At 45.2% G+C, this 27811-nt stretch overlaps 1 protein-coding gene across 3 annotated transcripts in view; it reads right to left on the reverse strand.

Annotated features, from left to right (window-relative positions):
• AGAP1 (ArfGAP with GTPase domain, ankyrin repeat and PH domain 1) overlaps nucleotides 1-27811 on the reverse strand; it is a 617334-nt gene that overhangs the window by 224847 nt on the left and 364676 nt on the right. For all 3 annotated transcript variants that reach the window (XM_058299852.2, XM_058299856.2, XM_058299853.2), the window contains exon 10: nucleotides 12942-13046. In XM_058299852.2, the coding sequence (XP_058155835.1) occupies nucleotides 12942-13046 (105 nt within the window). The remainder of the gene's footprint in view (nucleotides 1-12941; nucleotides 13047-27811) is intronic.

The raw sequence follows: 27811 nt of genomic DNA on the forward strand, positions 1-27811 counted from the left end.
ACTGTGACGCCCTGAGGTCAAAGTTCTTTCTCATTCCCCCTCTATTTTTCTATCAAGGTGGTCCCTACGGCTCACATTTAAGTCCACAGAGAAAGGGAATCACGGTTCTTAGAAGAGCTGTCTTTACTCCAACTGATGGGATCTAAAACATATCTCCCTCAATGAGGTAAAGCGATTCAGGCTTTTTAAAGGTCTCAGAGAAACAAAGATGTGGCACCACGGAGCAGTAGCAGCTTTTACTATCTCAGTCTCATTTCAGTGTTCTGGGTTGTGTGTGCAAAACGCCAAGTAAAGAGAAAGGCTGGGTAACCAGCCTGGCCTCGTTTGCTTGGAATGCTTTTGGTTTTATCACTGAAAAGTCCCAGGTCCCGCATTCCAGGAACCTTCTTGGTCCTGGGCAAACCAGCATGCTTGGTCATCCTTCGTGGGGTGTCCACCAACTCGAAGTGATTTCACTGTTTTAGTTGAGATTCCCATCCTTTACCTACACTGGGTTATGTATTTTATTTAATTTAAAAAAAGCATCTTAGAAGGGAAAGCTGAATCAACTGAACTGGGTGACTCGGCCCCAGCCTTAGATGTACCACTGAACTACTCCCACCTGGCAGGTTCACTCCTTGATTGCTCCTTCCTTCCATGCTCAACTAACCCTGGAAAGCCTCAGCTTGTGAAAGAGTTTTTGACGACAAGTTCAGTATCACACACTTGTAAGAATCTAAATGACCTCAAGAAGACATCAGCACCCAACTTCCCACACTGAATTTATTCTTTCTCTAGATTTCCAGAACGAAACCTTCCAGCCATTTCTCAAGGCTCACCTGACAATGTACCACCTACAAGAGAACCAGGCTTGGCCTGCAGCCCAGACTGTGTGTATAGGATCTGGAAGGGCCCCAGATAGGCTCCAATTTCTGGAAAGGTTGTGTCGTCCAAGTGCCCCACAGACCAGCCACTGAACATACTCCCTACACAAACGATGCCGCGGACACTGGGCATTCTTTCAGCCCTCCCCTAATGGCCACTGCTCACTGCACACCTACAGAGCGGAGCTACCTTGGCCCCCAACCCCCACCCCCATGACTCGGCTGGGCACCCAGTTTGGGAACCACTGGTCTTTAGGGGCATCTCGGGGGGTGCCACAGCCACCATCACCTCTTCCTCCTACGTGCACGCCCCCTCCTCTTTACCTGCAATGTAGTGGAAGCAGCTGCTGCCAGGACGCCTATGCCCCTGGTGAAGAGCAAGTTGGGAGGGAAGGTGGTGGGCGAAGGGCGAAGAGAAGACTGCCTGGAGCCCAGGTGAGAACACCGGGGGAGGGAGGCATTGAAGCCTCAGCCTTCAGAGCCCTCTCTCCATCCAGGCCGCAGCTCCCTCTCGCCCATTTTTTTCTCCTTGATAGGGAAATCACAACATCTTATGACCTGGTTGCTTATGGGTAATTCCACTCCTGGCCTACAAACAGAGGCTCTCTCCTAAGAAATCTGGTTAAGGTTTCTAGGGAACACACATGGCTCAACAACAGGAAGTCCAGCTGGGGTGAAAAGGCTTCCTCACACCTACTCTCTGGTCAAGGGAACGCCAAAGCCTTGGGCCAAGGAACGCGCAGAGGGAGGCTGAGTGTCCTATCAGAAGAACACAAGGAGGTCTGGCCTCCTAAATAATCTTGTCAGGAATTAGGTTTGGGGCCGAAAAGAAAGACACTTGTAATAGGGATGGCAGCACAAAAGTGGAGGCACTTGAGGCTTCAGGAGGAAGCTGTGACCAGGGGAACGCGGGAAAACGAGGACAGGGAGATGTGAAGCGCTGGCGTTGGGGGCAGGAAGTGGCCCTGGGGGCCACCATCCAGCCAGGTCCCTTGCTGGGGTTCCAAGTGGGGCAGGAAGAATGGAGACCAACCCTCGGGAGCTCCTGTGGTGGCCGACGCATTCCAAGCACACAGTCAGCTCCTCGCCCTCCCGCCAACCCAATCCCGTGCACAAGTGTGGCTGCCACAACACCAGGTGGTTTCAACGTCATGACTGGCAGCTCGTTTCTGAAGCCGAGGTTCATTCTCTAGGGTTCCACAAGCTCGGTGCATGGCTGAGGCCACACAGTGACCAGCTGCTATGTCAAGAGCCCCAGCTTGTTAACTACCACACCAACGAGTGGGAAACATTGAGCTTGGGGTTTAAACTTATGGTTCATGTCCAAATGATCTTTTATACAACCGTGTCCACAGACAACTGAACAGTAAGCAACAACATCTGCTTCTAAGGAATAGAAGTGATCTCTTCCGGGAAATTTTTTGTTGAGGGCACCCAGTGATGATGTGTAAAAATACTTGCGAGAGTTTTTAGGAAGTTTAGGAAAAGGTCAGCCTTCTGCTTCCACAACGCAAAAAATACGTTTAAGCTGCGGCCCATTGCTGTTGGGACATCTTTTCCAAGCAAACCTATTAGAAAACTGATACTGCTGGGAATGTTCGAGAGCCGAGGAGGCACTACTGAGGCTGGTGGGGGAAGAGGCTTGGTTCGGCAGCTCTGTCCTACAGGCAGCAAATGCCATGCCTGCATCTATAAACTCCTGCCGCCCACTGGCCTGCTTCATCTGGGGCTGTAATTTCTCTGCTTGGGCAGGAGCACACAGAGCAGACTTGGGGAGAGAGTTGCCTTACGGACAGTGCTACCCAACGCAGGCAAAGATCAGATACCAGTCGGTCCTCCTGAGCTCCGGGTACCCCAATGGAGGAGGACAAGGGTGAGACCCTATAATTCCACTTCTTGGGTCTGATCCAGAAGAGCAGGCAAATAATTCCAAGATCTCTTTGACTTTCAGGGAAGGACTCCTAGTGAAGGTTAATGATAACAAAGTCCATGACGGCTGGTGATGGAGCCAGGGACCAGCCTGATGGGGCCTGTGGACCAAGCACATGTCGACAGGGGGTAGATGTCTGTGCTGGCACAAAGAATGTAGGGAAGCAGGACAGCGATAACTAAATCCTGCTTGCCATGATGCTGCAGCTGCAGGGTCCCAGGTGGGAATCTGTTTGAACTTTCAGAGTTGATGCATCCCCAAGCCTAGTGCTTTCAAACCCCCAACCCTCACTGCATGATGGAACTATGAGCTTAATAGACACCCTACCCCAAAAGAAGTTTTCTTTCCAGTATATGAAATTGATAAGCTCCACAAGCCACAGGAGCTGGCACAGTTATCCCACTATTGATAAACACTCTTTCTTTGTTTGTAGAATGCTTCAGTAAAATTACCAGTGAGATACACTGAATGCCACCTCAATCAAGATGGCTCTGCTCCCAACAGAAGCTTTGAACAATCAGCAAGAACTGGCCAGAAACATCTTTCTAAAAGCTACAGAAAACAGTTAAAGGACTGTAGTAGTAGGCCAAGCCCCAATTCAAGAAAAAGGGTACTTAAAAGTCGTAGGATCTTGGGGTGCCCTAGCTGGCTCTGCCCCACCCCTTTTCTTTTCTTTCATTCCACCTTTTCTTGTCTTGCCTTTGCTTTCTTTCTTCTCTTCTTATCTTTCCAGTCTTTGATTTGATTTGTTTTCCTCTTTTTTTTTCCTTCTACTTTTAAAATTCTTATTCCTTCTTTAATTTTTGATTTTTCACTTTTATTACTCATTTTTTTTCCTGGTTCTTTCATGGTTCCTTTTTAAAAAAGTTATTCTTTTTCTCTTTCTTTTTTTATGGATGTAATATATATTTTTGGGGAGCAAACACAGACAACTACAAAGATAAAGAAAAAGTGGAGCCAAGTGTCAAAGACGACCCTTAACAGAAAACAAAACAAAATAAAACCCTAGACTAGAAAGAGAAGCTAACCAACTGAATAAGCCCATCAAGAAAAACAGATGCCTACACACCAGCAAAACATTTCAAGCCATACTAAGAAACAGAAAGACATGGCTAAGTCTAATGAACAGACTAAAAAGCAGAAGGAGATACAGAACAAGGAACAACTAATCAAGGATGTCCAAACAAACGTCATGAATCAACTTAATGAAGTGAAGGAACAGATAAAGGATATTAAGACACTGGGGGAAAATACAGGATAAATTGTAAACAAACATAAAAAGATAACAGATCTGATGGTGATGAAAGGCACAATGCAAGAAATTAAAAATGTATTGGAAGCACAGTTGAACATGCAAACTGGAACAAGCAGAGGAAGGAATTAGTGATACTGAAGATAGACTATCAGATAGTTGAAGAGAGAGATTTTTTTAAAAAGAAAAAATTCAGCAGGAACTCAGGGAATTGAAGGACATGAAACCCACAAACATATGCATTATAGGCATCCCAAAGGGAGAAGAGGAGGCAAAGGGGACAAAAGGAGTGTTGGAAGAAATAATGGTCGAAAATTTCACACCTCTTACGATGGATAAGGATGTGTACGTCCCGGAAGCTCAGCATACTACAAACAGAATAAATCCTAACAGGCCTACCCCAAGACATGTAGTTATCAGATTTTCAAGCATGCAAGACAAAGAGAGAATTCTGAAAGCAGTAAGAGAAGAGATCTATCATATACAAAGGAAGCTCAATAGATTAAGTGCTGATTTCTCATCTGAAACCATGGAGGCGAAAAGGGAGTGGTATGACATAGTTAAGGTACTAAAAGAAAAAAACTGAGAGCCAATAATTCTGTATCCAGCAAAGCTGGCACTCAAAAATGAGGCAGAGTTCAAAATACTCACAGATAAACAGAAATTGAGAGACTGTCAACAAGAGTCCTGTCCCTCAAGAAATACTAAAGGGAGTTCTGTAGGTTGAAGGGAAAAAACAGGAGAGAGAGCGTGGGAGGACAGTGTAGAAATAAAGATTACTAGTAAGTGTAACTAAAAGGATAAACAGAGAAATAAAAACAAAATATATTATATAGAAACCTAAAGAAAAAAATGGCCAATGTAAGTCTTGCCGTGACAATATTAACACTGAATGTTAATGGATTAAACTCTCCAATCAAAAACTAAAGATTGGCAGAATGGATAAGGAAATACAACCCATCTCCATGCTACCTACAAGAAACTCACCTTAGACCCAGGGATGCAAGGAGGCTGCAAAAAAAAAAAAAAGGCTGGAAAATGACTTTACATGCATATAATAATCAAAAAAGGGTGGAAATATCTATACTAATATTGGACAAAATAGACTTTAAATGCAAAACGACTGTAAGAGACAAAGAAGGACACTATATATTAATAAAAGGGGTAATCTATTAAAAAGAAAGAACAATGATAAACATTTATGCATCTAAACAGTGTGTGCCAAAGTACATGAGGCAAACAGTGACAAAACTAATGGGAGTAATAGTTGCCTCTACATAGTAGGGGTCTTTAACACACCATTATAAAAAAAAAACAAAACAACATTTTCACCATTAGACAGACCATCTTGACAGAAAGTTTAGTAAAGAAACAGAGACTTTGAATGATATGTTAGAGGAGATACACTTAATAGACATATACAGAACATTGCACCCTAATACAGCAGGATATACATTCTTCTCGAGTGCACATGGATCATTCTTCAGGACAGACCACATGCTAGGTCACAGAACAAGTCTCAACAAATTCAGAAAGATTGAAATTATATGAAATAATTTCTCTGACCAGAACGGAATGAAGCTGGAAATTAATACAGGGCAGAGAACCAGAAAAGGCACAAATATATGGAAGTTAAATAACACACTCTATTTAAATAATCAGTGGGCCAAGATTTTCTGCAAAAGAAATCAGTAACTATCCCAAAAAGAATGAAAAAGAGAACACAACATATCAAAACTTATGGGATGCAGTTAGAGCAGTGCTGACAGGGAAATTTATAGCCATAAATGTTTATATTAAAATAGAAGAAAGAGCTAAAATCAAAGACCTAACTGTACAACTGGAGGAACTGGAAAAAGAACAATAAACTAATCTCAAAACAAGTAGAAGAAAGGAAATAACAAAAATTAGAGCAGAATTAAATGAAATTGCAAACGAAAAAACTAGAAAACGTTAACAAAATCAAAAGCTAGTTCTTTAAGAAGATTAATGAAATTGACAGTCCCCTAGCTAGATTAACACACACAAAAAGAGAGACAATGCAAATAAAATAAAAAACAAGAGGGGATATCACCACTGATCCACAGAAATAAAGAGTATCATAAGAGGATGTTTTGAAAAATTATATGCCAACAAGATGGCTAACTTAGATGAAATGGACAAATTTCTAGAAACACAGCAGCAGCCTATGCTGGCAAAAAAAGAAATAGAAAAACTCAACAGACAAATCACAAGTAGGGAGATTAAATTAGTCATTAAAAGCCTCCCAAACCAGAAAAGCCCAGGACAAGATGGCTTCACAAGTGAATTCTACCAGTCATTCCAGAAAGAACAACAGTCCTTCCAAAGGATTAAACTCTTCCAAAAAAAAAGCAGTGGAGGCAACATTACCTAACTCACTCTATGATGCTAACATCACCCTAATATCAAAGCCACATAATGACATCACAAGAACACTACAAACCAATCTCTCTAATGAACTCAGATGCAAAAGTCCTCAACAAAATACTTGCTAATTGTATTCAACAACACATCAAATGAATTGTACACCATGATCAAGTGGGTTTTATCCCAGGTATGCAAGGATGGTTCAACATAGGAAAATCAATCAATGTAATCTACCATATGAACAGACAGGAAAAAAAAACCACATGTCATCTTTTAATGCAGAAAAAGCATTTGACTAGATACAGCATCCTTTCTTGATGAAAAAACACTTTGGCGAAAGGCTAAAGGCTTTCCCTCTAAGATTCGGAACAAGACAAGGATGCCTGTTGACAGCACTCTTATTTAACACTATGTTAAAAGTATTTGCTTAAGGAGTTAGGCAGGAAAAAGAAATAAAAGGAACCAAAATGGAAAGGAAGAAATAAAACATGCCCTATTTTCAGATGACATGATCCTATATGAAGAAAGTCCTAAAAAAATCTACAACAAAACTTCTAGAACTGTTAAACAAGTTCAGTAAAGTGGCAGGATATAAGATCAACATGCACATTACTGTATTTCTTCACGCTAATAATGAGCAATCTGAGAAGAAAATCAAGAAAAAAAAATCCATTTTCAATAGCAACTAAAAGTATCGAATATCTAAGAATAAAAGTAACAAAGGATGTAAAGAACTTGTACACAGAAAACTATACAATATTGTTAAAATAAATCAAAGAAGACTTAAGTAAATAGAAGAATATTCCATGTTCATGGTCTGAAAGACTAAATATCATTAAGAGGTCTAGCCTACCCAAACTGAATTACAGATTTAACACAATATCAATAAAAATTATAACACCATTTTTTACTGAACTGGAAAAGCCAATTACGAAATTCATTTTAAAGGGCAAGGGGCCCCGAATAGCCAAAAACATTGAAAAAACAAAACCAAGGAATCATGCTACCTGACTTTAAAGCACACTACAAAGCTACAGCAGTCAGTCAAAATGTACGGTATTGCACAAGCATAGACATACTGACCAATGGAACTGAACTGAGAATTCTGATACAGACCTGTTCATATATGGTCAACTGATTCTCAATAAGACCAATAAGCCCACACATCTGGGACAGAATAGCCTCTTCAAAAAGGTGTTGGGAGAACTGGATATCTATATCCAAAAGAGAGAAGATGACCATGTCATGTCCTATACAAAAATTTACTTAAGATGAATCAAACAACTAAATATAAGAACCATGACCATAAAGCTCCTAGAAGATAATGTAGGGAAGCATCTATGAGATCTTGCAGTAGGAAATGGTTTCATAAACTTTACACCCAAAGTGTGAGCAATGAAAAAAAATAGATAAATGGGACCTCCTCAAAATAAAAAACTTTTGTGCTTCAAGGGAGTTTGTCAAGAAAGTGAAAAGGCAGCCTACTCAGTGGGAGAAAATATTTAGAGACAACTTATCTGGTAAGAGTCTAATATTCAGCATATATAAAGAAATACTATATCTATAAAGTAAGAAGACAAACAACTCATTTAAAAAATGGGCAAGAGATTTGAATAGACATTTTTCTAAAGAGGAAATACAAATGGCTAAAAAAGCATATGAAAAGATGCTCAACATCACTTATTCTGGAAATTCAAGTCACAATGAGATATCATCTTACATCTATTAGGCTGGCTGCTATTAAAAAAAAAACCAATACTACAAGTGTTGAGAGGATGTGGAGGAATGGGAACACTCATCCACTGCTGGTGGGAATATAGAATTGTGCAACCACTGTGGAGGACAGTCTGGCGGTTCCTCAGGAAGCTCACTATAGAATTTCCATATGATCCAGCAATCCCACTACCAGGTATATACCCAGAGGAATTGAAAGCTGGGCCAGGAACCGATACATGCACACCAAAGTTCATAGTGGCATTATTCACTATTGCCAAAAGTTGAAAGCAACTAAAGTGTCCATCGACAAATGAATGGATAAGCGAAATGTGGTATGTGCATACAATGGAATATTACTTGGCTGTAAGAAGGAATGAAGTATTGACACATGGGACAACATGGATGAATCTTGAAGACCTTATGTTAAGTGAAGTAAGCCAATCACTAAAAGACAAATACTGCATGATATCATTGTCATGACTTAAGAATATTGAGCAGACTCACAGAGATAGAGAATGGAAGATAGGTTACCAGGATAGAAGAGAGTAGAGAGTGATGGGCCAATGCTCAATCTGGGCAGAACCTATGATACGGTGGAAAGAGGTGGTTTGGGTAGGGGTGATAGTGGTGCAGGGATGTGAGTGGGATTGATGGTGCTGGAGTGTGAGAGTGAGCTGGGTTGGGGATGGGTAGTTTGGGCTATCCATGGAACCACATGGAGGGCTGCAGGAAGGAACAGGTGAACTCTGGGGAGGTGGAGGTCTGTGGTTGAAAATACAATTGTGGTAATGTTCTTTTGGGAAATATGGCAGGGGAGGGTCACTGTTGCAGGGTGTTGGTGGTAGGAGGACATGCTGGAAAGGGTTCCTCTGGGGCAGGCTTCTATGGAATACGAATGTGTTCATCTTGTCATAGGGTGGTATCTCAGTGGGTAGGGACCCACATAATCTAAAACAAACTATTAAACCCCATCCTGGGGAATCCTACTACTTTTTCAAACAGAGGTGCAGGAATCGCTTAAGTACACAGCAATGCCTAACAAAAGAATATTAATGCATGTAACTACAAACCTTATTCTTATAAAATTGAAACTTAGGCTAATAATAACTATTGCCTAAGCGTTACCTCCTGAAATCCTTCTTGTTGCTCAAATGTGGCCACTCTCTAAGCCAAAAGCAGCAAATAAACACACTACCATCCCCCCCCCATGAGTCATGACTCCCAGGAATGAGCCTCCTTGGCACCAAGGGATTAATACTAAGCACCAACCAGCAGTGCATTTGGAAAGAAGACCTTGACTGAAAGGGGGAAACATTAAATACAGAAGAGTTTTTATAGCTAAGAGATTTCAAATTAGTTAAGAGGTCATTCCCTAGGTTATACTTACGCACATCTCAGGCAGATCTCACTAACTGTCACTATGACAAAGCCTCAAAGAGGGGTGCTCCTGAGGGCTCTAGAGCCATCTGGACACTAGGCAAGGCACACAACCCCTTGAAATCAGCACCCTATGGGTGGCCCTAACCTGGAATATACAACAACCTATTTCCCAATGTAACGGAGTTAGGACTCACTTATAGTTTCTCTATACATGATTCTTCTATCCCTTTTATTTGAGCCTATAATTAGCACTATACCCCTTAAATACATGTATCAGAGACATGAATCTTTTGTCTGTTCATGTACCGGTTAAGCCCTGAATCTCAGCAGAGCTGCAGCCAATATCTACTCTCTAGTTCATCCAACTCATCCAGGACAACTAACAGAAGGATGATGATGGACAATGCCCAACCCCCCAAAACAGAGAGTATCTACAATTGCAAGCAAAGCAGTACCTTCTCAATTTCAAGGTTAAGGAATGAATAAATATAAGGTGGGGGATGCAACCATGGACAAAGTTAACTTACTAATATTGTAGTAATGGAAGAACATGTAATATTGACACAAAGATAGTGGTTACCAGAGATTGTCAGAGGAGGGTAAGGGAATAATAAGTGGAACACAGGGCAGTTTTAGGGCATTGGAATTAAGTGTAAACCACAATGTAAACTATAGACCTTGAGTTGCAATGGTTCAATGTTTATTCATCAACTACAACAAATGTACCACACTATTATAAGATGCTAATAATTGGGGAAGATGTGGGAGGGGTAGGGTGTTCGGTATATGGGAATCCCTTATACTTTCGATGTAACTTTTCTGTAATCTAAAACTTCCTTAAAAATAAAGTTTATTATATTAAAAAAAAAATTCATTGCTGGGATTAGCCGCTCTCTTAGGGAACTAGGTACCAGTATTAATTGAATTGCACTGGCCCTTGCATGGCATACAATTATATAGCAGAGATCCACTGTACCCCTTTTCTGTACTCAAATAATACCCACGCATACTTCTAGGGGAACAAAAAAGATACACTGGCAAACACTGAGGGACACCACCAGAAGAGCTGACTGTGACCCTCTAAGCATGAGGTTGGGTGAGAAGTAAGCAGACACCAGCCCTTCTACAGGAATTTTCCTGCATATCCTACTGTTACCATCTTTTCCCCCTTGGCAAAAGAAAGCCACTTTTCTAGAGCCTAACCTGGGCTCAGCAGCTCAGTACATGTGGAGACCTGAAGTGTGCCCATCAATCAGAGTGCATCTTTTACTGGGCAGTGAGTCCTATTTGGATTACCCGTCTCTCTGCAAGGAGCATAAAGCAGTGAGGCCAATAAAGAGACCTTGACCCTGCAGCATCTTAGGAAGAAATGAAGGCAGCCCTGACTGCTGGCAGAACAGGTCTGGGGAGAGAAAGCAGTGATGAGGTAGCTTCGAGGTTCTGAGGGACAGAGCTGGGTGGGGAGCAGGCCGCAGAACCAGAAAGACCTAGAAGGGGCAGCACTGGAAGGGACTGCCCTTCCATCTCTGCTCTACAGCCACCTGGGGAACAGACCTGAGCCTATTCTCGAAAGAACCTGGCAGAGCTCACAGAGCACAGAGATTTCCTCCATACAAGGCAGAACACATATCTCAACAGTCTACTTGATGGGAAAACAAGGGAAGATGTCCCATTGAGACAAGAAAGAAGTCAAAGGTGCCTAATAGGATGACTTACAGCTGTTGTTCTAAGACAAGGGTGAAAGGAGGCAATCCACCCTGACAAGCAAATTAAACCACAAGGCCACCGCTTACTAAATACAGAAGAGAGTGTGTGTTTAAGTTAAGCATTCCTGGGAACGCAGGGAAGGACCGTCTCACGTACTGCCAAGGTAGAAAGACTGGGAGAACCTTTCCAGGAAGTAATTTGGCAACACATCAAAAGCCATAAAATCATCCATTTCCTCAACTTGGGAAGCCGACTTGTAGGGATTTATCCTTGGCAAACAGACGAGTGTACAGAGAGGCAAATCAAGGGGTGCTGGTTAGAGTTATTTATAATAGTTTAAAAAAAAAAGAGAAAAATCCAGAGTAACATTTATTTCCTGAATGTCTGTATTTGAGACACTGGTGAATAAGGCTGCATCAACGTGATGGGATATTACATAACAACTAAAAACAGTGGCGGGCAAGGACACAACATGAGCAGGTGCACGGTGAGGAACGCAGGCCGTAGGCTGTGCATGGGTGGGGGGGGATTCCCTGCTTGTGGAAAAAAGCATGCAGGCATGGAGATGGCTGGGGGTACGCATCCCAAACGTGAATGGTCATGTTTTCTAACTGGATCTTGAGAGGGATTTTCATTTTCTTCAATATGCTCATTTCTAGTTTCTTGTCAATGAACATGCACTCACTGTGCAATTTTTTAAAGTTTTCAAAATGTTTAGACATTAAAAGCCTAATGTAACATTAAAAATTAATTAATTTAAAAAAAAGACTATTCTTTCTCACTTGAGTGGATATAGCATTCTTGTCAAAAACCAATTGGCCCTACATGTGAGGGTTGATTTCTGAACTCTCAATTCAATTTCATTCATCTATATGTCTTTCTGTGTGCCAGTACAATGCTGTTTTGAGTACCATGGCTTAATAATTTTAAAATTGGGGGAAAAAAAAGCCTAACTCAATACAGCGATATAATCCAATGGCTGGCCAATATCTATATAGATTTCTCTAAATCAAGACAGATTAACACTAAGCAAGCTGCATCAGATGTGTTATTGTGGAACTATAATTATTGTCACATCTTCAGATTTTTATCGAGGTTTGCTGAAAAAATTACCCATGGGTAGAATATCTGCATTTCTCCTCCCTCATCCTCAATCCCAAGAATTCAAATTAATTCTGTTTTCAATCTACCTTACATATATTACCAATTTAAAAAATTACCATTTTATTTAAATGTAGAGAAAAGTTCCTCTAGTCTTATGCACTGGCAAGTGTTCTTATTTGGCAGTAAAAACTGCACGCTGAATTGCACTGAACTTGCTTTTGTTCTTGGCTGCTCAGAGACGGATCCTGGGTTCAGCATCATTTTATTCTAGATTTCCCTATAGATGTACTCTCTCTTCCTTTCTCTTTACTACGTGGCTCCTGTGTTTTTATTTCCACTTAAAATTTTACTTCATTTATGGCTTTTATTGTAATTCTTTGTAGGATTAATGAGACCCACAGCTTGACCACTAGGGAGGAGAAGAGAGTAAAAGACATACTGTCTCCTGGAGTGAGGGACAGTGTTATGTCATGATGGAGCAGGAGACCAACTGCTACTTTCACTTCAGGCAGAGAGCAGAGGCCTGGACCGCTGTGGACACTGTGCTCCCCGTGCCACCGCAGGCCTGCGCGGCCGAATTGCTGCGAGGGGTCGTACTCACATGTAAACTCGGGTGGTAGGTGAGCACGCCATTGTCACACAGGGTGACGTATTTCTTCTTCCACTCTTTGTTCAGTGACTTGCCACTTCGCTTCAGCAGCATGCCCTGCAAGGGGAAAGAGGCATGCATGTAAAAGATCTTGTGTAAATTAAAGGAAAAAAAGAACAAATTAGGCACCTAGGTAAGTTTTCAAACTGAGTCAACGTTTCTATCTTTGCAGTCTTGGGGAAAAAAAAAAAAAAGGAAATCCCATCTATTATTATTAGATTGGTCATTTCTTTTTTTCTCCTCCCTTTTATTATGTATTTATTAAGTCATATTAGGAATTCTTGCAACCATTTAAAATTTGCAACCAACACGCTTTTTTTGTTTTTATTACAGAAGTTGTAGATTTACAGAAAAATCATACAGAAAATACATAGTGCCTATAAATCCAGCTCTCCAATGATTAATAACTGCATTAGTGGGGTACCTTTGTTACAACTGATGAAAGATTATTATTATGGTTGTACAAGTAACTATAGTCCATGGTTTACATTAGGGTTCACTATTTGTGTAATACAGGCTTATCTTTTTTTTTCTTTCTGAATTGATGTATATTTTATTGATTTATTTTTTACTTTTAAAAAAAATTTTTTTAAAAAATATGAGGTCCCATTCAACCCCACCGCCCCCACCCCCCACTCCCCCCACAGCAACACTCTCTCCCATCATCATGACACATCCATCGCACCTGGTAAGTACATCTCTGAGCATCACTGCACCCCATAGTCAATGGTCCACATCATAGCCCACACTCTCCCACGTTCCATCCAGTGGGCTCTGGGGGGATCTACAATGTCCCCTAATTGACCGTGAAGCACCACCCAGGACAACTCCACGTCCCGAAAACGCCTCCCCATCTCATCTCTTCCTCCCATTCCCTGCACCCAGCAGCCACCATGGCCATCCTTCCCACGCCCATGCCACATTTTCTCTGTGGACATTGGATTGGTTGTGTCCATTGCATATCTATGTCAAGTGGGGGCTTAGATTCCACATGGATACTGGATGCACTTCTCCTGCTTTCAGTTGTAGACACTCTAGGCTCCATGGTGTGGTGGTTGACCTTCTTCAACTCCATGTTAGCTGAGTGGAGTAAGTCCAATAAATCAGAGTATAGGAGCTGAAATACAGGCTTATGGCAGTGGTTTTTTTAAAAATTTTCTTCTAGTAACATACATATAACCTAAAATTTCCCCTTCTGAGCACAGTACGATGTACTATCCAGCGCTACTGATTACATCCGCAGTGATGTGCTACCATTACACAATCCATTACCATGACCTTCCTGTTACCCCAAATAGAAACTGTACAATAAGCTTTAACTCCCCCCATTCCCCACCCCCTCCCCAACTCCTGGTAACCTGTATTCTAATTTCTGACTCTATGAATTTGCTTATTCTAATTACTTCCTATCAGTGAGCTCATACAAGGTTTGTCCTTTGAAACCAAGGCACTTTTGGAAGAGTGTTTAATCCAGTCTTCCTTAGATGACTGGTGAGAAGTTTTTCTTGTTTTAATATCCGTCTCGCAGCAAACCTTCCACCTCATTTGCAAGCTTCCCTCGGCTAAGAAAACTTGCCAGTTGACGCTGAGCACTGCAGGACCTGGCTCCCTTCGCCTGAACCTGTCTCTGCTGCTTTGGTGCCTTCCTAGCTCAGGTAATGCCAACTTAAGCGACCATGTCTACATCCTTTACCTGCTGGTTCCCTTACTCCAGTCTTCCCACTTAAAACAAGGGAAGGGGAAGAATCTCCTTACTCTCTTCCCTTGCTGCCCATTTATAAACTTGCATGATCCTAATTATGGCCAAGAAAGCGTAAGACTAATGTTAGCTAATTATCACCTGCACTGAGAAAGAAGGGAGGTTGTAAGTTTATAAAATTAGCCACGATGACGAACCAGGGGTGCCCAGAGGTCTCCCCTGGAATCTTGCCAGCCTCCTCCACCTACCTCCTAATTCTGCTCTCCTTCAAGAACTGCAGAACTGGAAAAAGTTCAAAAAGCATTTTTACGCTATATAATTGAATTTAAGTGCCAATGAGTTATCAATATGGTGACACTACCATTTTTCTTTTACTCAAATTATGCCAAATTTCACCAGTCATATGAGCCAGCTTGGGACTCTGGTCACCTTTCAACATCACTGCTGTGAGAAAATATTCCAATGCTCGAAGATCTTATGCAGAGATGAACCTTTGCAAGATCATTTTTTTGCCAGTTCTCATTAGAAGAAATTAGAAGAAAGATGCGGCATCTACCTTGATCTCTTACTACCTAAACCAGCTTAAACCAACGTGGCACATTAAAACCATCGAATGGAATCAAGGCCCCAGGGACGAGCGACCTGGTCGGAAGCGCAGGCGAGGGCCGCGGGGGGCAGCGGGCACCACTGGGACGCAGCGGTATCTGAGCAACCGCTCAAAGTCATGCCAGTTTTCTCCCTAGGGGATTCCCATGATTTTTAAACACAGCATAATAAAACTTCCATGTTCTCCTATGGGCTCACATTTTTCCACCATCCATTTCGGATGGAATTCCAACAACACTGGGGGCCGGTAAGAGAGCCGCACTCCTCAAACAAAACCCAAGGGGGCGAGAGGCGGCAGCACAGTGGGGGATGGCCCAGGCCACTGGCGAGCCCGCTGGCCATCGTGGGGCTACTTGGAAGGGCCAACCCCGCTCTCCTAATGGCCCTCCCTCTAGAAGGAAACCAAGCTTATTTATTAGGGAAAAAAAGGGAAACACTCCCAGTAGGAAGCGATATGCGGTGAGGACTTCATTGCTTAATAAATCCAATTAGATTGGATTTATTTGGGTGCTAGGAAAACTTAATCTTTAGGTAAAAGAAAACCCGAATATTCACAATTCTATACAAATTCTTTGTTCCACCTTGCAGGCTTCCCTGGGATTGTGCTGCATTACTCAAATGCTGCAAACTGGCTTGAAGAACACCCTGGTATCCAAGGGGCCATCCTGGGGCCCTCCGGCCCTGGCCCCGGATGTGCTGCTAGCACCCACCCCCACCCCTCACCCCTAGGCTGCGGCTGGAGACCGCCAGACCGCCAGCTACTCCCCCCACCATGTGCCACCTCACAGGAGCACCCAGGGGCCAGAGACTGGCTATGCTCTGCCGCTCCCAGGTGCGTGCACTTTTCTCCAGATGACCTGAGCACAAACATACGCTCACGCAATTTTTTTTTAAAGATTTATTTCTCTCCACTCCCTCATTGTTTTGCATGTTATGTCTGTTTGTCTTTGTTTCTTTAGGAGGAAATGAGAACTGAACCCAGGACCTCTGATGTGTGTGTGTGTGTGGGGGGGGGTGGGCTAATTGCTTAAACCACAGTCATTCCCTGCTTTTCTTGTGTGTCTCATTATGCTTTTCCTCTTGTGTCCTTGTTGCATCACTTTTTTCCAAAGATTTATTTTTTTAAATTTATTTCTCTCCCCTTCCTCCTGCCTCCCCCTGCCCCCCCCCCCCACTGTTGTCTGCTCTGTGTCTATTTGCTGTGTGTTCTTCTGTGTCCGCTCGCATTCTTGTCAGCGGCATCAGCAATCTGTGTCTCTTTTTGTTGTGTCACCTTGCTGCGTCAGCTCTCTCTGTGTGCGGTGCCACTCCTGGGCAGGCTGCACTTTTTTTGCACAGGGCGGCTCTCCTTACGGGGCATACTCCTTCCGTGTGGGACTCCCCTATGCGGGGGCACCCCTGCGTGGCACGGCACTCCTTGCACGCATCAGCACTGCGCGTGCGCCAGCTCACCACATGAGTCAGGAGGTCCTGGGTTTGAACCCTGCACCTCCCATGTGGCAGGCGGATGCTCTATTAGTTGAGCCAAATCCGCTTCCCTTGTTGAATCATCTTGTCATGCCAGCTCACTGTCTTGCTCGTCCTCTTTAAGAGGCACTGGGAACCTCTGCTCTCTGATTTGCTGAGTCTCTCATTATGTTTTTCTTGTGTCTTTTATTGTGCCACCTTGTTGCGTCAGCACACCGTGCCTGCCCATTGCGCCAGCTCGCTGTCTTCTTTAGGAGGCACCGGGAACTGAACCATGGACCTCCCATGTAGGAGGAGGGAGTCCAATTGCTTGACCACATCTGCTTCCCAAGCTCACCCAATTTTAAGCAAAGTCATGTTCCCTCTCTTGGCTGCTCCCCACAAATGAAAGGTCGCGGGCAGCAAAGTGATCAGAGCCACTTTGTTAAAGAGGACAACACGTGGGCCACAGTGGTCAAGGGACTTGTTCGCTCCAGGTCTGCAGGACCAGGTGCCCAGCACCTAGGCGCCGCCACCACACAGGCTGCTGGGTCCCTTAGTGCCCAGGCGGGGCCTGGCCTGCTCCCCAGCAGCCGCAGGACCTGATGCCTTCAGTCCCCAACCACCAGCACCTCCTTCCAAGACCAAACGTGACAGGGCCAGCTGCTCAGCGCCCCGGAGCACACTCCCGGGAACCCGACCACCATGCGGAGGGCAGGGCTACTCTCCACCGCCCAGGAAGTCAGACTACGAGTCAAGAAACTTCCCTGGAGAGGAGTTCCACTTCAGGACAGCCGGGTCGGGGCAGGCGCTTGCTCCCACGTGCCCACTGGAGCATCCGCTAACTGAACGCGGAGGGAGTGTGCCACTCCCCGCACGGCTCAGGCAGCTCAGCCCTCCCCAAAGGGCCAAGTATCTTTTCTGAAATACGTCCATCGAGCCAGAGGGCGGGAGTCTGATGGCCAGACCTGACCAGGTGCCCTGGGGCAGCCCGGGAATGCCCCGGAACACTGAGCACCTCCCAGGAAGGAGCAGCTATGGAAGCAAATCTCAACCCTCCTAAGAAGCTACAGGAACGGGGTATTCGGTGCTTTTGCAGAATGCAAGTGGAAATACTGACAATGAAGAAAACATTTTTACACGTAACATGGGCCAACCAGACGTGCCTGCAGGCAGGATGTGTGCCGGCTTCACGCTTGTGACTGGCCAAGAGCCACGGGTGCCAGCCAGGGTTCCCCTGCCCCTCCACGGAGCAGCGGGCGCAGGTGCTTCCTAGGAGGTGGCAGGTATGCAGTCCTTGATCAGACCCCCATGGGCAGGGGACAGGCGTGGGTCCTCCAGACTCCAGGGCAGGCGGCAGGCGTGGGGTCCTCCATCAGACCCCCCAGGGCAGGGGGCAGGTGTGGGGTTCTCCATCAGACCCCCAGGGCAGGGGGCAGGTGTGGGGTTCTCCATCAGATCCCCCAGGCAGGGGGCAGGTGTGGGGTTCTCCACCAGACCCCCCAGGCAGGGGGCAGGTGTGGGGTTCTCCATCAGACCCCCCAGGGCAGGCGGCAGGCGTGGGGTGCAGCTGCAGGCAGACCTGCATCTCCGGCTCCACTGGGCCTTCCTGGAGCCTGGCTCACCTCCTCCCGCCACATTCCCTGAGCACCTGGCGGCACCTGCATGCGGCTGTCGACTGGCGACGGGGTTGAGCTTCCCTGACGTGTGCTCAGAACAGGGGCTCCGGAGGCCGTGCTGAGGGCAGGTTTATGCTGGCATCAAAAGGAGCGGGCCTTCTGAACCGGCTTTATTCCACTTAGAGATTTAACACGGCCCTGCCTATCGCCTCCTCACCAGAACCAGAACCAGAACCCCATGCCAAACAAGTCATCATCTAAGGATTAACAAAATCTCCCCGAGAATCCGCATAATGAAATCTTTGAACGGGTCAACTAGTCCACTCCTTCTTTAAACATAAATTAAAAGGTCCTAAGTATTTGTGAAATTAAATAAATTGTTAGCATCATGCACTTTAAGGAAACAATAATCAAACGTATATGGCACTTCGAATTAGTACACGTGGTAGTGAAGTGAATACAGAGAAAGCAGTCTACCCTTCTACTTGGGATGAGAAAATCATGTTAGATCCTAACCCTGGAAAACAAGGGGTTGAACTAGTGATGAAACCTTGGTAGAGTCTGACACATAATAACTACTTTTTGAGGAGACATTTGTTTCATAATACAGTAAGACTTAACTCTCATTAAATTAATCCCTGTCAAAATATACACAGATAATGTGCTGAGTGTTTAAAATGAAATAAAAAGAAATTTACCAGCTGAATAAAAATTCATAAGGCCCTAGTGTAATTAAAACGTATTTTAGAAGATATTTTCGTCCTGATTCATCATCATTATCAGAAGGCCATAAAAATAACTGCACAAAGTGTTGCAGTGAGAACTGCCTGCCCACCACGAGCACAGAGTAAATAGGCTGTGCCACCTGAGGTTTCCTGGATCCCCATAAGCAAAAGCGGCCAGAAACCCCCAGACAGTGCACTTCCAGGAGAGCTCAGAGAGCAGGCAGGCTCAGCTCTGCTTGCCCCCGGAAGCAGCCTTCAGGTACCCCTGGATCTTCATTCTCAGGCCCTGCAGATGCCACTGGAATGGCCAGATGGGTATCACGTGCTTCAATTCCAGACCCGACTCACAGGAGCAGCACAGGACTCTAATTTGTAAAAAGCCCACCCGTCCCTTAGAAGCCTCGGGGGGTTACAGACCCAAGCTCAGGTCGCAGCCAGGGCAGATGCGCCTCGATCTCGGGACGGCTGTTCTGAGCATGGGCTCATTCAGCTGAGGCACGATGACGGCACTGCACCTCTCTGGGCTTTTCGAGGAACGTCTCATGAACAAAAAGGGCTTGTTTATCCCACGTTTTGAAAATACCAGCTACTTCTATTGGGATTGTTATCGATGCCAACCATTCTAGAGATTAAAGACAAAAAGGATGAGTTGCTCTGTAGTTTGCAGATAAAGAGGTAGGGCAAGGCCGGGCAACAATGAGGCTGAACGTGACTCGACTTACTGAGTCGTAAAGCAAAGGGCATCTTCCTTAGCAGGGAAGCAGCTGGACAGGCATGGGTCCCATGCCCCTCCATCCAAGGACCCCCAAACACAAGCTCCAGGCCACTGGGCTTCTTTTTCAAGGATTCAGTCATCAAAAAGTCATGGTTTCTCTTTCAGGATCATGTTTGAAACAGATGTCCCCAAAGTTTCCTTCCATGTTACACACCTACTGTTCATTTGATAGAAATGTAGGACCATGATACTGACACGACTGTGCTTCTAAGTGAGCGTTTCGTACCAACTATGTAACTTCCTCCCATCTGCCTTGGTCCAGGACAGCACACACGGGCCCGCCGTGGTCAGGAGGATGTTATCTTTGTAATGAATTGTATACTCCAGTTCCTTCCTTTCAGAGTCACATTATTTCAAAGTTTTCATGAAATTTCCAGAGCAGATGTGACTCCAGGAAACCCTAACTGGGGGTGGGCTAGGGAGCAGGTGATCCAAAGAAGGCAGCCATGGCAGCTAGCTGCACAGCCCACCTCGGCCAGCCCACCTGCCGCAGGGACTCCCAGATACCTGCACACTGCACCCAAGCTCTTGGAGGCCCAGAGGAAGCACCTGGGCTGATGAAAGCAATTCTGACCCAACCCTCAGTCCACCCATGTCCATCAGGAAGGGTGTCGGCTGTGCGTGAGAAACTCGTGCATGCTTCCAGGTAAGTGACCTTCTTCCCATGTCACCAAGCAACTTTTGGAGCTCAGGTCAAGAACATGGTTCTAAGTCAGCATCAACTGCTCCCCCCAACAGAAGCAGGTAATGAGGACTGGACAGTGGCATTGAAATCCCCCCCCCACCCATGCACTTTGTGCACAGCCACTTGGAATCCATCTTATTATAGCAACTTCCAACCTGGACTTCCTTGAAAGGCCCAAATCCCAGGACAACCAAGAGCCCCCAGCTGTGGATTTCATGCCACACACCTCTAGCTCAGATCCCTCACCCCACTCCAAGTCCACGTCTACAGTTACATATACAAACGCTTTAAAAGTTACCCCACAAAAACTGGGAGAAACAAGAAAACTATGTATTTTTTCTATCAATATATTTTTTAAAAGTCCTATCTGCAAAATTATGGTGAGATACGAGCGCTCTGATGAGTTAAAGCATTTGTCTAGGGTTTCAAGGCAGCAAGTGAGGATTTGTAATCAGAGAAGCAATTGGACTACAAGTGAAGAACTCATGAAATAGCGTCTATGGATTAAAAACGTATTTTCTTTCTCTCTCCCTCCCTTCCTTCCTTTCACTTAAATTAATCCTGAACACTGATTTTTTAAGAGTAAAATTTGTCCTGAGAATTGCAGAATTTCAGAGTTTAAAGAGATCCCGAAGTTAAACCATTCAGTCCTCAATCTGCTACCAAAGTTCTTTTTGCATGATCTCTTCCCGGAATCAGTCAGTTTTGGCCTGAGCTTGTCTTTTGTGGGGGACGTGATTCAACCTCCAACACTCGCCTCCACCTGTATCACACAAGCGCCCCGAGAGTTCACGTGGCTGAACAAACCAGACTCTCCACACAGCTGAAGGTTCCTGTCACTCTACCGCCAAGGGACTCGCCTCTGCATACACTAGGGCCCCCCAATTGTAGCAGCTAGATGGAAAACCACACCCCAGGGAAGAGTGAGCCGATCACTCCCGTCAGGACAAACTGCTTCTGCCACGCAGCCAGGATTCCCTTTGGCTTCCCGGCAGCCCCTCCCATGCTCTGGTGAGAGCCGCAGGTCCTACAGCCTGAGCCCTACTCCAAGCACCAAGAAAATGCAAAGCCCTGAAGACTGTTCGCCTTTAACTTTTAAAGGACATGAAGCCACATCATGCCTGCCAGAAGATGACAGAGGCCGGAAGGCGCTCTGCCAGAGACACTGGGACAGGCAGTTCCCACCCCGAGTGCAACTGGCCCCTGGGACTCTAAGTCTTTTTGATTCCACATGACCTGGGGCAAAACCATGTGTCAAAGTGTGTCAAAGTGCATCCTGTCTTTCAGATGCACTTTTGTGCACGGAGAAACCATCTCGGCCCAAGAGCGCCTCGCACTGACCACCAAGGGGACGTCAATCACAGTGGAGGTTTTATCTGACTCTCAGGTGACAGAAGAATTATTTAAAAAATCATAATAAATATTTCCAAACACTTCTGTCGGGCTTGCTCTGGGCCAGGCACCGCCCTCACAGCAATCCAGTGACAGCCACCGTGTTTATCCTCTTTGAACAGAAGAGGACACTGAGGCACAGAGAGGCCATGCAGCTTGCCCAGCCCACACACCCAACAGGGCAGCTAGTCTCCAAAGAACCGTGCGTCACGGCATTCCCACACCGACTGCGGGCTGCCTCCGCGACTCCCTTTAACCAAAAGAATCCTTTGCTGTCGATGGGATCTCTACTGCATCTAAGGCTTAGGAAAGCCGGGCAGATTCTGCAGGGGTGGGGCTGGCAGACAAGGTGGCCCCACTGTGCCCTGCCCATGGTCTTAACCACAGAACAATGATTAATAACAAAATGATTCTTTTAAATCACTGAGTTTGGGGGTAGACTCTTCTGCAGCAACACATAACACGGACAGAACTGGCACCCAGAACTGGCACTGCAGAAGCAAAATCTAAAACACGCGGCACTGGCTTTGGAACTGGGCAGCCACCTGAGGCTGGGAGGACAGCGAGGGAAAGGCTACCTGAGGGTGGAGAAAGGGATGCAGATCAAGGCGGGTGCAGAGCACAGCAAGGGTGCCTAAGGGGCTTGTGGACTAGACAGGCTGCCGAGCAGAATGCTCGAAGCGCTGCTGCCTTCCTCTAACCGCCACTGGTAAACACGGAGGAGCGAGGGGAGTCAGAGAGAAACTTTAATTTTCACGCAGGATTAGAGCACAGCTCTTCAACTCAAAACCCTGCTATATGGGACCATAAAAGGGATTCTCATCCTGCTTTCCCCGTCAACAGAAAACAGAGTAAGAAATGGCCTCAGAGCAAAGGTCACATTCAGAGGCTGCCAGGAGCAGTGACCTCAGAATGAAGAACCCATCAAGCGCAGGCTGTCACACCCCTTTCTTAAGACGCTGACTTAGTGTTGCCCCACAGATCCTTCCAATGACAACAAAGGGCTTCCAAGATCCTCACGGTGTTGTGTCCTGGCATCCCGACTCCCAGTCTGTGGCAGATTTGTGGACTGGCTTTTGCCTATGCAATGGGTTATAACTTGATACAAAGGGCATCTACAATGTATTTAAAGGAATTACATTACCTTGGACTGACAGGCACAGAGACAGGTCAAAATGAAGGAAGCCTCTGGGCCCTCCACCTTGCACAAGCAGGCCACAGGCTGGGAAAGGTAATCAGCTGCAAACAAGAGGCCAGGTCTCATGCACAAGAAAAGTCAACTCAGCAGAGTCCTCCCCGGGAGAAGAACACGCACCCCTGGACCCAGAGCAGGGTGAAGAGTGGCTCCTCGCCTCCTTTTTGGAATAAGGCACCTGTTGCAGCTGTCCTGTGTCACCACTGAATGCTACGCATGTGTGTACACGTGGAAGACAACTCGCCTCTTGATATGCTGGTCCTGATATGCAGAGGACCCGAATCAAAGGAATTTTACCCACATCTAAACCTGACTTGGATGACAAGATCCTGGACGTCGAACCCGAGCCTGAAGTCATGACAGGATGAGATGCTGGGGGTCTGGGGAGGGGGTGAGGGCACTCTGCCTGAGGGAGGGACCGTGGGAGGTGTACACGGAAGAGCTGGTCTCCCACGGCCATCCCTCCTGGTCGTCACGCTTTTGGGGTCCCCACGCCCCCCGACTCACTTTAACCAAGAGAACACGGGGGAGTGATTGCTGTGTCAGTTCCAAGACAAAGCCTTAAGAAGGGCTGGCAACGCCTGCTTTTGTGCTCTCGGGAGCCCAGGGCTGCTCTGCAAGAAGTCTGGCTACACTGCCGGGGAGACCACGTAAAAAGACCCTGAGTCTACAAGGAGAAGTGAGGCCTCAAACATCACTCCTGTTGACCTCTTCCAGGCAACCCCATTTTAGCTGAGGCACCAGATACGTGAGTGAACAGATGATGACCGTGGATGGTCTAGCTCAGGGAGGTATCTCGTGAGGCAGACACGAGCTGCACAAATACGCCCGGTTAAATTCCTGACCCACAGAAATTATGAGAAACAATAAAATGGTTATTGCTTTAAACCACTAAGTTTGGAGTGGTCAGTTACCGAGCAAAAGAAAACCAAAAGAGCTAGTAAGTGGCAGAGCCATGGGCACTGGTCTATGCTCTTAACTTTCATGATACCTGCCTCCCTGCAAATCATTCACCCTCAAGACTGATTTTAAAGCTTTACATCTCTTACTTGTTTGCACAGTAAGAAGTTTAAGGGCTTTGTGACAGTTCGAATTATTCTTCTTGTCTTGCTTAGAAATGGCAAATGTTGATCTAATTGCTACCACCTAGTTAATTTACTTATGCATCACTTTAATGATCTACAATCCATACTAAGATTCAGGGCAGGCATGCCTTGCTTTTTGCTTGAGGAAATGTTCCCATTGTAGAGCAAAGAGAAGCATTGTCTTTCGGCTGCAATCTCTTTATTAGTCGTGTGTATTCTTTGTCTACTCCCAAGAGGTCATTGGAAGCCAAAAGCAATGTTAAGTGTACAAGCTTTAAATAACTTACAAAGTTAACATAATGAATGGAAGTGCTATCTGAAATCCATCACTCAGGGCTTGCTGCAGCCTGAAGCTGTGATAAAACACCACTCATAAATTTATATTAAAACTCTGCTCGATAGCAATTATTTACCAACAAAGATTTATTGACTGCCTTTGCTGGTAAAGACTCGGGGTCTTGTTTTGAGTTTGAGGGACCGAGAAGCATTGGCTCTGCTAGCGAGGTGCACGGGATGCTAACAACACAGAGGGCAGACTCAGCGGCCAGGTTCCTACGGGGGAACAGGGCACAGCCGGGCCGCGGGCTGCTGGCTCCACGTGGAGGGGTGATCGGGGCTGTCAGCAGGCAGGTCTGCAAACCACGGGGCTCTTCTCTCGAGGCAGCATTTCTCATCTGCTGTAATAGCCACTGGAGGCCATGCATGCACTTGCCTGGAAGTAAGGCCTAGAAAAGGATGCGGCAGGGGTAGAAATGGATTGATCCTGTTGTCCTTGAGGGGTGCCAACAGTGTCCTAATCGCCAAGTTTAAAAAGACAACAGTTTTGCCACAGCTTACGGGAAAACCCACGCAAGTCCAGAAATGTTTCTAACAAGGTGGCGGTTTGCGTCCTTCTTTGGTGCTGTACCGAACCCTAGTTAATGGCTCACTCAGTGTCATATGGTTCACATTCATAATACTTTTGAAGAGAGTCTCACGATGGCAATTAAAAGTTTCTATGAGTTTCTAAAATGTTCCAGAGAAAAGCAGGCATCTTTAAATACGACCCAAAAAGTACGAATGCTAATCATTCAATTCTCGTGTTTTCAATTATTATTATTTTTTCTGATTAGGATTTCTCCTGTAACCTGTATTAAAAGTGCAGTTAATTTGTGCCACATCGACTTCAAATAAACCGGCAAGGTGTGTTTGGGTGAGCGGTGGTAGTGGGTGGCATTCCGTCATCAGAGAGGGGGGGCGACACGCAGGGAGGTCACGTTTCCCCCCATCCACACCCCCACCTGGCGTGGCGTTCGGGTGGGAACCGAGGACCTGCTTCAGGACCCCGAATCCACGGAGCTGCCTGGGGGTTCTTCTAGGAAAGGGAGCCGAGGGGACCGGGGCCTCTGTGAAGGACGACCTGAGGGCACCGGGACCCACGCCTGTGCCAGCGATCACCAAAGGTCGTTCCTCAGGCTCTGCCTTTAAGCAGATGGACTCTTGCTTCCCCTTACTTTGCAGATAAGGGAATAGTACTCATTTATTTTCCAATTTTAAGATGCCCAGCAGCCACTTAATAAGTATTAGAGATCTGTATGTTTCTGATGGCTTCAACAGTTAAAATTTTATTTGAATCCTATTGAGAAGATATCTAACTCATTAAGATCAAAAAGCCTTTCGTGCATCATGATACTAAGACACTGGCAGTGAGATCAAGAAAGCACGTTCAAAACTGGTATTAATTAATAATTATCAGGACTTCCTAATTTTGGGTGGTGATTATTCTAACTAAAACACTATCATGTCCAATTCTCCCTGTAAAAATCTCTTATCTGTTGAGAATTTTCTAGAGGCAATGCTAAATGATTATAGCAAGAACTGTACTAATGTAAAATCTACCACTGTCTTCCTAAAATAGCTCTAGAAAGAGCAAATCTAAACCATACTATCAGAAACATTTCAGTCTGGGGCAAAACAATATTCTGTTTAAACCCTGAAATCTGAGCCTAAGAATAAACAGAAAGGAGAGCATGCTGGACGCGCCACCAATTTCCTTGCCTTCACAAGCTGGGAATAGTTCAGAACGCCCCAGACTTATATATGATTTTAAGGTAGGAAGCTTTGGAGAAATTTTTTAAAAATTGTAACTCTTTTACGCAAATGAAGTTGACAATACATTCCATCACAAAAATGCAGGGTATAAGAATCAAATTAAAAGAAATAACTATCACTAGCAATAGAAATACATGATCACTTAACCATACTCTCTGGGCTTAAAGTGGATAATTATTCCCTATCTGCTATTTTTTCCACATTAATAACTAGATTCCATTACTGACCCATGCAGCAACATTACTCAGATTTTATTTTCTAGTGATTCACCATTTTGCTAAGTTGACATTATTTTAAACTACTATAGTCACTTTATTCACTAGTCAATTACAACCTGAGGCTTCCAGTCTAGAATTACAAGAAGAAAATCACCACAATCCTCCCAGGTGCTTTGTGCATGTCATAAGCTCTAATTTTTACATCAGGAAAAAGAATGCCTGTATCAAATAAGAAACTTCTACTGGAACATTTCCAACCAGGGAATCTATCCAATCAACTTTCTGAAGCGCTTACGCCATCTAAAAATAGCGAGGGCAGTTTTTAGCCAGAGCGGCCAGATAGTTGGAGAATTCTTGTGCGATTTTTTGAAATTGTGGTGGTAAAGGAAAATATTCTGTTAATCTTCTTCTTAAAAAAAAAAAGCTGCCCTGCCATAGCTTGACATTAATGCTAGTGACTTCACCATCGTTAAACAGTATTTGTTGTGCTGTTACTCTCCTTGGCAGGTCAGTTAAATATTCCCTCTGTGTGTGTTTTAAGAATTAGCATCCAGGTAAAATCTGTCTAGCACACCTGGTCCAATTACATAGTGACATTAGCAGTGGCTGGTGCTCAAGCTCATTCCATTTCTGCCACGTGTTGGAGCCTTCCCCCCACCCCAAGTTTAGCCGCCTATACTTAGGGGGACAAACCAGGGCTGTCAAATTCACCACAGGATTAAGTAGAAACAAACCCATGTTACTATGCAAACTCTCTACTCATTCCTCAATGCCATCTTCAGAGTCGAGCTGGCTTTATTTATTGGGGGTGCCATGCTGGGAGGGGGAAACCCTTTGGGATTAAGGAGGTGCCTGCCCTGGGCTGTCCTGGGTCCCTGTTGCGGGGGCACATCCCATGCTAAGCCAGGAGGGTGCCCTTCCTGGCATAAAAACTCCCACACAGCCAGAAAGGAACTCTCAGTGGCTCCATCTGCAATTGCCTAATATTTACAGCCTTCGCAGGTTATACGTATCCTCCTATTTTTAACGGTCATTTCACAAAGAGGTGAACATTCTAAAACATGGATTTTCTTCTTGACGAGTCTTCACAGCTGACGCCTGCCTCGCAGTGGGGCCTTTTTTGAGCTGCTGCAGGTACGTCAACCCCACTCTGATTCGGGCAAGAAAGAGGAAAAACGCAACGGGCATGAGTGTGGCCTGAAGTCTGTCCCCAAGATAAGATTTACAAGACAGAAACGCCAGCACGATTTGCGTGCAAGGCTGCCTCTTGGAAAGGTGCCTGGTTC

This window comes from Dasypus novemcinctus, chromosome 7 (assembly GCF_030445035.2).
Source record: "Dasypus novemcinctus isolate mDasNov1 chromosome 7, mDasNov1.1.hap2, whole genome shotgun sequence".
NCBI classification, from domain to species: Eukaryota; Metazoa; Chordata; class Mammalia; order Cingulata; family Dasypodidae; genus Dasypus; species Dasypus novemcinctus.